Source organism: Lactuca serriola, chromosome 4, assembly GCF_051521515.1.
Source record: "Lactuca serriola cultivar US96UC23 chromosome 4, Lser_US96UC23_V15, whole genome shotgun sequence".
In the NCBI taxonomy this organism is placed as follows: Eukaryota; Viridiplantae; Streptophyta; class Magnoliopsida; order Asterales; family Asteraceae; genus Lactuca; species Lactuca serriola.
The window spans coordinates 262,622,106-262,632,386 of NC_136411.1; the positions used below are offsets into that span (position 1 = coordinate 262,622,106).

The 10,281-nt window shown below is 34.6% G+C and overlaps 1 protein-coding gene across 1 annotated transcript; it reads right to left on the bottom strand.

Moving 5' to 3' along the window:
• Positions 1 to 1,970: 1,970 nt before the first annotated feature.
• LOC145100597 (uncharacterized) lies at positions 1,971 to 3,531 on the bottom strand. Its single transcript, XM_079037802.1, has 4 exons — positions 3,360 to 3,531; positions 2,577 to 2,682; positions 2,423 to 2,479; positions 1,971 to 2,229 (listed from the first exon to the last, which is right to left on the bottom strand). Exons 1-3 carry the CDS (start codon positions 3,470 to 3,472, stop codon positions 2,465 to 2,467), a joined length of 234 nt encoding a protein of 77 aa, XP_078893928.1. The 5' UTR covers positions 3,473 to 3,531; the 3' UTR covers positions 1,971 to 2,229; positions 2,423 to 2,464.
• Positions 3,532 to 10,281: the final 6,750 nt, after the last annotated feature.

Consider the following 10,281-nt stretch of genomic DNA (forward strand, 5'->3'; position numbering starts at 1 on the left):
GGGTAAATTGTTAGGAACTTGGAAACAAGCTTGTATGTTTATTAATTGATGTAAATTAAAAGCTTTAGTGGGAAAAACTTAAGATATTAAATGAAGCACCCCTCTTTTTTTATTTAATTATTAACATCAATTAAAAATAATTTTATTATTGTAAAATCACTATATACATAGAAATAAGGTCCATAGTCTTGTAAATACAAGTTTAATAGATTAAAACATCAAAATTAAGAGAGTCAAACAATAACGACATCATTACATCACTTCAACTATCCATTACATCATCAGTAGTTTTCTAAAACAAAATCGTCCTTTATTTCTTCCTTTTCAATTATAAACCTGAATACATGTAAAAGTACGTAGTTTAGGCATTGAAACTACCTAATGATGATTACCAGGATTTCACACCTTTAAAGTCAATGGAATTGAAACGTTCCTTTTGATAAATGTTAATTATCAACAATTTGGATAGTGTTTAACTTATCGAAAACACTTAAAGATTTAGCCATTCGAAAACCATAAGCCATTTCAAAAGAAAAAAAAAATCATAAGTCATTATCCATCATTTAATAATAATAAAAATATCATGATTAGAGTCATAATCAAAATATCATTAGTATAATCATAATAAAAATTTTGTATTATAGTCTTAACTAAATATCGATATTAAAGTCATAATCAAAATATCGTCATTGTAGTAATAAATTGAGTAGATGCATTGCAATATGTTAACGCTCCCCAAGTCAAGCTCATATGTCCAACATCATAATTCATAAATTCATAAAGCGAAAATCATCTAAAGTCATCATCATGGGAGAATATTCAAACAAAGGTGGCCCAACTACCAATTATTGGAAGGGATTTCTAAGTCATATCTAAGATAATGTACTCACTAACAGAATCAATATACAAGGTAGGTAGTCTTGCATGCAAGTGAGGTAATGTCTCCAATATCATCACTAAGTCGTTTTACACTTTTTGTCACAATCATCTATATAGTCATTTACCGTAGATTTTCATGTTGAACAAACTCAAATCATTCCCAACCTAGCATGAATGCAAAAATTCACAGGGAAAATGCCATTTGTAAAACAACATATTCATTTAGTCTTCAAAATGTAATCCTATAAAATATAATTTCATGAATACGCACCTAGTGATATATTATATTTCACATAGCAAACAAATTCGTAAACAATTATTCTTCATTTCATATAATTCGTCATTTGTTAATAGGAACATATATATTTGGTAGGTACTCACCCGATAATCAATTGCATAGTCGACAATAAATTCTTGTAAAATGGTCTCGTCATAAGTGCATAGAAAATCTTCCCTATTTAAATAAGTGCATTGTGATATACATTCTTCCATCAAATCCTTTCAAGTCATCCAACAAACTAGTACCGATCTTCCTAAATCACTAGATGCATGAAAAGACTAGTCTCAAAGAAAGACCAAGAATAAATCGGCCTAAACAAAACCAGATCCAAAAAATAAGACAGTTCCAAGACTGGTCCCAAAAATATCTGACTATTTTGAAACAGACCCAAGATCGGTCTCAGAGACCACAAGCCAAAGTTTTTATAGATATCATTTATTGTGTTAGTTACACATTTGTTGATCATATATTACTCATTTTTTTAATTAAATTAATTAAGTGTATCATTTTTAGTAAATCTTAATATATAATTTTGGTGTTAATCATATATTTTTTAATGGAAAAACTCGAAATGGAAAAACCAAAAAATTTAAAAACCAACAAAAAAAAAACCCAAAAATAAATTGAAAAAGGCAACACGCAAAAGCAAAATCAGGAAGACACATTTGATAACTCTAGTGGAAAAATCCTTTTTAAGGGAATAAATGTGTTGTTTTTCCTCCTACGTGTTTCTTATTAACAAAGTCCCAACAACACTTACAAACGAAAATATTTATTATCATTTATAAGTGATTAGTATTAAAACAAGCAATTTAAGGAGGAGGTATATTTGTCATTAAACAATTATGTCAATTTTCTTTTAGGATATGGTAATTTGAGTACAAAAGGACAACTGCACTGGTGAAGTTTATTACACTGTACATAATTAAATCGAAGCACAAGTTATAGAAAACAAACTTTACACAAACAATATCTTCTATCTTTTTTGCACATAATTATTTCAAGAGATAACTTTCACAATAAACAGCTTCTCTTCACTGATTCCATCTTTCCACTTCTTTATTACGATCCTACAAACAATTTATCCACATAAAAAAATCAATGAGTTCCAATTATTAACATATGCCATTAAGTTTTAGACAATGTCTAGTCCTATGCCGTGCCACCTAAGCTTTTTTTTTTTTATTAATACTGTTTGCCACATCAGCATTTTTTTATATACGTGGCATATGCCAGATAAACAGAAGCAAAAAGGTGACTTACAAATACATGTGGTGGCGAACGTTATGTTTACAAAAGCTATGGTTATCCCATCTGCCACTGCACCCACAAAATAATTTATATGATCAGAACCGAAGTCAATAAGATAAAAATTACGCAAAAAGACGATAATGCCCTTCTTATATGTAAAATATACCTTGAGAGTTGGTTCGCCTTTGTTAGGGTTTGAAGCCTGTTTTGCAGCTGCTTGCATCTGAGCTCGTGCAGCTCTACCTGCAGCTGATTGTGCAAATTGTTCTTGCCTAAAAATTCAGTCATGAAAATATCATCATTGAGATGCTCCAATCTTTCTAACAAAAGAAGCATTTTGACATTTGAGATAAAAGAAGGGTAGGAGTTTCCAAATTAAAAAGCAACAAAATAAACATATTTGGCACTCAAAAGTCACAAAATTTGCAAAAATGGAAGTACTATTGTTTTATAACCTTATGACAATGTAAACTTTGTAATGGAATTCATACAGTCGCCTGCAAACATGTATAGAATACCAAGATATTTGCAAACTCTATCCCTATTCCGTAGTTCCTCTGATTAGAAAAATTGGAGATGCCCTTTTGATTATTATAGACACTCAAAATTAGAATGGACTGATCCTGGAGTTCAATTTAGAGATGGAAACAGTGAACTGAAATATATTTTTTAGGAAGTTAGCATTTAGAAAGAACTTGATGTCGAATTTTAGAAAACATTCAATCGAGTTAACTTAAAAGTTGTCTCCTTTATCGCGAACGTCAAAGTAACCATTGATCCTACATCAAACTACAAAAACAATCCTAGAGCTAAAAACAAGCACAATTGACTGAAATTGAAAACAATCAAATCAAAAGAGCTAAGAAAAACGAAGGTATGTTCTAACAAAGAACGATCACAGATTCTGAAGAAGGAATAAACGGGTTGAAATTAAACGAAAGAGAATTACCTTTTCTCGGCAGCTTCAGCAGCTTTAGCTCGAGCTTCTTCAGAAGCCCTGCGTTCTTCCTCCAATCTTTCCTCTCTCGCTAACCCTCCATCGAAGCAACCGAAGCAACCCATCTCTTTCTCTTTCTCTTTCTCTTTACCCCAAAGAAAATGTCGCCTTTTCCTGTTTCAATTTGGATCCCCCATATAGAAAACAAAATCATTTCAGTTTTCAGTTGTTAAGTCCCTTCATCTTTTATACAATTTCAATTTCAGTCCTTCTAGTTATAAACATTAGCATATTTATCTAATGATCAAACTTTAATATGCGATGAAAGTATATTGCTTCAAAGAGATTGAAAAATATCCAAATTATACTACGTAAACATGGTCAATGAAGCCATTTCAAGTTTTACTATTGCTAATTTGCTATACATAAAGTATTTAGAGCTTTAGAAATATATGTAAAGAGATATGATATGATTTGCATTACATTAATACCGTTTTTAAATTTTGCGCCATCAATATCATGTGACATAACAAACACATTGTTAATGTTGCTAAGACATTAAAACAAATACACATATGTGACCTATACACTTTATATATGTTTAAATAGACATCACTTTTTCAACAGGAGGAGCTTAAACATGATCCACAAACTTCATACAAATCGACAACCATTACACAAAGAACACCATGCATACATATCAAGATATTTCTAGATCAATGGAGATGTAAAAAGAATTGAGTCCGGGATCTAAAGGTCCAATATGATTAAAAAAAACTTTAGCGGATGCATATGTATACCTCATTTGCTGACGAGTCGTCCATGATTTTTTCCATGATGGAATATGTTGAAAGTCTGGATCTTGCTGATGATGTTGGTATCAACAGTGGCGGATTTAGGGGGGTTCCGGGGTGGCACCGGCAACCCCTAAATTTTCCGGCCACAGTGGAAAAATTTTCGAAAACTTTAAAAAATTTTATTTTTTCTACTATTGTGCAACCCCTAATCTTCCCGTGCAACCCCTACTATGAAATCATGCGTCCGCCCCTGGGTATCAAATTATCAATGAGTGAATTTGTTAATATACTAAACAAATGTTATTAAAAAATTTAAAACATTGTGTTTAAAAACGAGTCTTCATATTTACTATGTCTTTGTAACCATCATAAAATATTGGTTGAATTATTTTTTATTTATAAAATTCTTTTATATTTTCACCTTAAATATTTGACTACTAGTCATTTATTTTTAAATAAACCTATAGATAAAGTCATATAAAGTCAAATGAATCATTTATTTTAATGGGAAGGGAGTGGTATTAAATATTAAAAATACTCCCGGACTGATTAGCAAAAGAAAACCTAAAAAGGGTCTCTTTGTCTTTTTAGTCAAATTCAACGGCCTTCATGGTAACTACTACTATCATGCTTGAGAAACTTATTGGTGTTTGACTTAAAAAAGTCAACATGTGAGAACACAAGCACACGACACACGTACACGACCTCTCTATGCTCCTGAATTCCATTCCAGCAAGCTTAGAAATTACGTTGCTTGTGGATCGCTTCTCATACAGTCATTTGTCATTAAGGGTTTCTCTCTACCTCTCCAGCGAGTAAAATCGATTATGAAGAACATTAAGAGAAATGAAGAAAGGAAAACGGTTTTCGTAGTCGAGTTTTGTTTCATTTACGTTTAAACTGAGCTTTGAGAAATCACAATCAGATGATTTTAGTTTACTGAATTTGTACGTTTATAATTGCTAGATCTGTTCTGAATCTAACAATTTAAATAAAAGTGAAATAACAAACAAATTTGAAACCTTTGTAGCCAACTTTAGAATTTAAACAGGGAAATTGAGTATCTGATTCTATATCCATGATCTAGCAGTAACAAATAGTTTAAGAAACTGTTGCAACCTAATTACCGTGTAACAATTGTGATCTTAGATTTTGAATGGCAGTAGAGATTAGGTGTTATTATTCATGGTATTCTTGTCCTTGTTATGATAGTTAAACAATGATAAAGTTGATTCTGCAAATCAATCTCCCACACACTAGTTGTTATTAACAATAATTGGCATATTTTTTTCTGCTTCTAATCAATAACATATCCTTGTTTATGAAAATTGGACCCCATTAGTGGATTAGGTTGGGTTGGTATGCTATTATGTGTATGTTTTTGGAGCTTGTTGACAGTGGCGGATCCCTTAAGGGGCCAGAGGGGCATGCCCCCCTGGTTTTTAGCCTTGTAATATTGAATTTTTTATAAATTAATTTGTTACTTAAAGATAATTACTGTATTGGCATCCCTGGATTTTCAAAACAGATACCAATTTAAGATTTAAGAATCGATTCCATAATTATAAGAATATAAACATACATAAATCAAACAGGAGGAAAAAAGATAATGCATCCAATAACCGGGTAACTCGCTATTCCGTATAATCATTGCTTCAAATGGGATCTGGTCGATCACATATCCTCAATCTTTGCTCTCACTCTGTCGTTCGTCTTCATGGATCTTGCTTACCGCTCACACACTTACAGCCTCCACAATCGCCATCTCCTTATGGTTCTATTTTGCAACCATGGGGATAACTGTAATGAAGGTAATGTTTTTTGACTTTTGAGTTTGCTTTTGTTCATTTTTCTTCTTTTTGGTTTTGCCCACTAGTATTACTTTTAATTTATTATTTAATTGTATTTGAGGATAGCCTTTGGAAAACTTGACAACATCACAATAATACTTGAACTAATTTTTAATTCTTTCTCCTAGTCTTCTAGTGTACTATTTCTGTTTTCTTTTAAATGTTGTAAATCCTTAGTGTTGATTAGCATAGTCTTTTATGTTTATTTTAATTAGTTTTTCAATATAAACCTCTACCACATAAGTAATATTTTATTTAATTGTAACTTAATGTTTTTTTATATTTATATTAATATTTTTATTATAATATGAAGTTATATAAACTAGAAATGTATTAGTTTGCCATTTGGATATCATTCATGAAAGCAGCTATTTTTTTTTTTATAATGAACTATTAATTATATAGGAAATTACATTGATTAGAGTATGACTTCATCCAGAAAAAAAAAATACGGACATGTCTATGTTTTGGCCCCCCTATTTATATTGATCGGGTTCCGCCCCAGCTTGTTGATTGTCTTTTGTCCTGAACTTATGAAGTACAACTAAACCACCAAATGGTTTTCCCATATTTAACCAGTTTTATGTCATGAGGTAACCGATTCCTGGTAACAATGTTGAATCTTTTGGTAATATTTGGTTGCATATTTCGTCTAATACACACTTTGCTGTATGAACAAGCATTTAACCTTACTTTAGGGTATTCGGAATTGTTGTATTTATGATTATAATCAATACTGTCCATAATTTGTAGTGATTACTAATGAACGAGCAAATATGATTTTGGATAGAAAAAGATAAAGCTACATTTCTTTTAGGAATACAAATTGTTGTCATTATAGTGATTAATAATGAGCAAATAGGTGTTTGGATTGGAAAAGGAATAGTTGCGTACATTTTTGGACAATCACAAGTAGAAATTAATGCATTTATTTTGGGTGGGAGCGATCGGATTGACTTTGTTGGTCTATTTTTTTTAATTACAATAATTATTGTATTTTTTTTTTCCATTTTTGGTCTTGTATGTATATTTTATAGTTTCTTGTAATTTTGTATGTAATTTTTGGTCTTGTAATTTCGAGCATTAGGATCGGTTTGTCTTTTTTGGTCCGATTTGACTAGTTGGTTGACTCTTATGATGCGACTTACTATAAATTGTAAAATTTGGCAAGAGGTTCCAAGGATGAAATAAGGCTTTAATGTTGAACGTTGCTTAAGAAAATTAAGCACCCCACTAAGTTGTTGCTAGATTTTGGGTTATTGTATCATTTGCTCAATAGCAACAATCACTTGCTCTTGCTTTTCCAAAAATATGGGAAAACCATAACTAAAAGAGGTATGCAAGAGGTCCGGTTAATTGTTTTAGGCTTGGCTCAGTTCTATTAATCGATAATATATTTCCCAAATATATTATCACGTGATACATAAGTCAATATTATTTAGTCAAGTCTAGCATGTTTATCTTCTGTATAAGCTCCTTTATTATCTCCGTTAGGTTGTAATCTTTGGCTATAAATCGCCTCTCTGTTGTACACTATATTCATTAATTCAAATACAAAGCTTTTGATTATATGGTATCAGAGCTCCATTAGGCTCCAACGAGTATCTATCCAAATCCAATCGGCGACCTAAATCAAGCAATGTCTACAAAAGCCAACATTCAAGTTACGGCGGCCACACATTTCACAATTAAGCTCAACCCTAACAACTATCCTGTATGGAAGAAGCAGGTGGAATCCACCCTCATCAGCCTTGAATACGACGGTCACATCACCTCGGGACCTCCTTCGACGACACTTACTAACGAAGAAGGAAAAACCAGCACAAATCCTGAATACCGGTCATGGTTCTGCCGAGATCAGATGATTCTCAGTGCAATGCTAGGCAGCTGCTCGGATGCAATCCAGCCCCTAATCTCTTCCGCCAACACCGCCAAGGAAGCTTGGACAAGACTACAATCCAGCTATGCGTCTACTTCCAGGTCACGTATCATCTCACTTAAAACCAAACTAGTTAAGAATCCTAGAGGGTCTCGTTCCATCACTGAATATTTACAGGATATGAGGGCAATTGCTGACAACCTTGCTCTTGCCCAAAGTCCCATCTCAGAAGAGAATCTTATGATCCACATCCTAACTCAACTAGGAGATGAATACAATGCTATCACTGCAGCCCTTAGAGTTTCTGGTACAACCTTATCATATTCAGAAATCTTTGACAAACTCACGGATTTCGAAAGAAGCCTAAAGGAGACATCAGCCTCTCTCGACACAGTCCCAACCACAGTCAACTACACCTCACGAAACCAAGGCTACCAACACAGATCAAACAACAATCAAAACTACAACCGAAGCAATAGATCTTCATCTTCCTATCAGTCTCGTGGCAATCAATCCCAGTGGAACCAAAACACAAACAACTCCAACAATAGCATGCCCACAAACCGAAACAATCAGTTTTGCCAATACTGCAACATTCCGGGCCATCTCACCAAAGAATGCCGCAAGCTAGCACGTTTTCTCAATGAGAACAACATCCACATTGATGCCACGAAAACTCAAAATCCCACAGCTCATGTCACAACCTCGGCTCCAGCCTCTACCCAATGGCTTTTTGACACAGGAGCATCCAACCATGTGGCGTCCGATCGCAGTTCACTTCATCAGGTTTCTGACTATGGTGGTCCGGACGAAATTGTCCTTGGTGATGGTACCAATCTCCCTATAACACACACTGGCAAAGCTTTTATTCCCACACCACAAAAAAAATTAATACTGTCCAATGTGTTACATGTTCCTAAATTACATAAAAATCTTGTATCAGTCGGTGAACTTTGTGATACTAATCTTGTTTCGGTGGAATTTTTTCCATCTCATTTTTTTGTGAAGGATCTGTTCACGGGGGCGCGTCTCATGCGGGGAGAGAGAGCTGAAGGAGTTTATCTCACCAAGTCACCTACAAATCGAGTCCTTCATTCCACACTCAAACACTCTCCACTACTACTTCACCACAAGTTTGGTCATCCGTCTCGTCAAGTGTTTCAACAAATAGTGTCAAAGCTAGGTTTTAGGGTCAAGTCTGAGTCTGATACTCATTGTTCATCATTTTCTATTAATAAAAGTCACAAGTTACCTTTTGGCCAAAACTCCTTTGTCACTACAAAACCACTTGAATTGATTTACTCTGATGTTTGGGGACCGGTTCAAAAATCTATTGACAAATATACATACTATGTTCTCTTTGTCGATTATTTCACCAAGTATACATGGCTGTATCCCATCGCTCACAAAAGTGATGTTGCTGTCATATTTCCTCAGTTTAAAGTCCTTGTCGAAAAGTTCTTTCAAACTCCCATCGTTTCTCTGTTTAGTGACAATGGCGGTGAATACATTGGTCTCTTACCCTTTCTACAACAACATGGAATTTCCCACTATACCACCCCGCCTCATACACCTGAACAAAACGGCACCGCAGAACGCCGCCATAGACACATTGTTGAAACCGGTCTAGCTCTACTTCATCATGCAAAACTCCCACTAACCTTCTGGACCTATGCCTTTCAAACCGCGGTGTACTTAATCAACCGACTTCCCACAAAAATACTCTCCAACAAATCACCCTATGAGTGCTTATTCCATCAACAACCGAACTATCATAAACTTCAACCCTTTGGATGCTTGTGCTACCCTTGGCTACGAACCTATACGTTATCCAAACTCCAACCAAGATCAGCCCCATGTATTTTTCTTGGATACTCCACATCAAAATCGGCTTACAAGTGTTATGACACCGAAACCAAGAAACTTTACCACTCCAGACATGTTGAATTTATACCAACTATATTCCTATATCAACCTACTACTCCAATTGAACTGCCCACCCCTGACACCTTTTTCACCTCCCAGCCGACACCACCTACACAAAATCCCACCTCTGATCAGCAACCTACCTTTCCTCCACCACTCGAACCCCTACCAGTTTCTAACTCACCCGAAACCGTACCACCCAACTCCACTATCCCAGCTGCTCCTTTGCCATCTAACACTCCTCTACCAGCATCCCCTCAACCTGCTCCGTTTCCCCCTCCTTCACCCACAACCAGCCCACACCTCTTTCCCACACCACCCCAAAACCCTCGCATTCGCAAACCAAACACAAAATATTTTAACCCATCTTTTGTTAATACCACTACCCTACACCCCATTCCTACAACACTTGAACCCACCACCCATACCCAAGCACTAAAAGACCCGCAATGGCGTGAAGCTATGGACCAAGAGTTTAATGC

Bases quoted from the DNA above. Each gene is read 5' to 3' on its own strand.
- LOC145100597 (XM_079037802.1), bottom strand. From the start codon at position 3,472: ATGGGTTGCTTCGGTTGCTTCGATGGAGGGTTAGCGAGAGAGGAAAGA. The intron at 2,683-3,359 runs GTAATTCTCTTT...CTGAATTTTTAG, and splicing joins GCTGAAGCTGCCGAGAAAAG to GCAAGAACAATTTGCACAAT.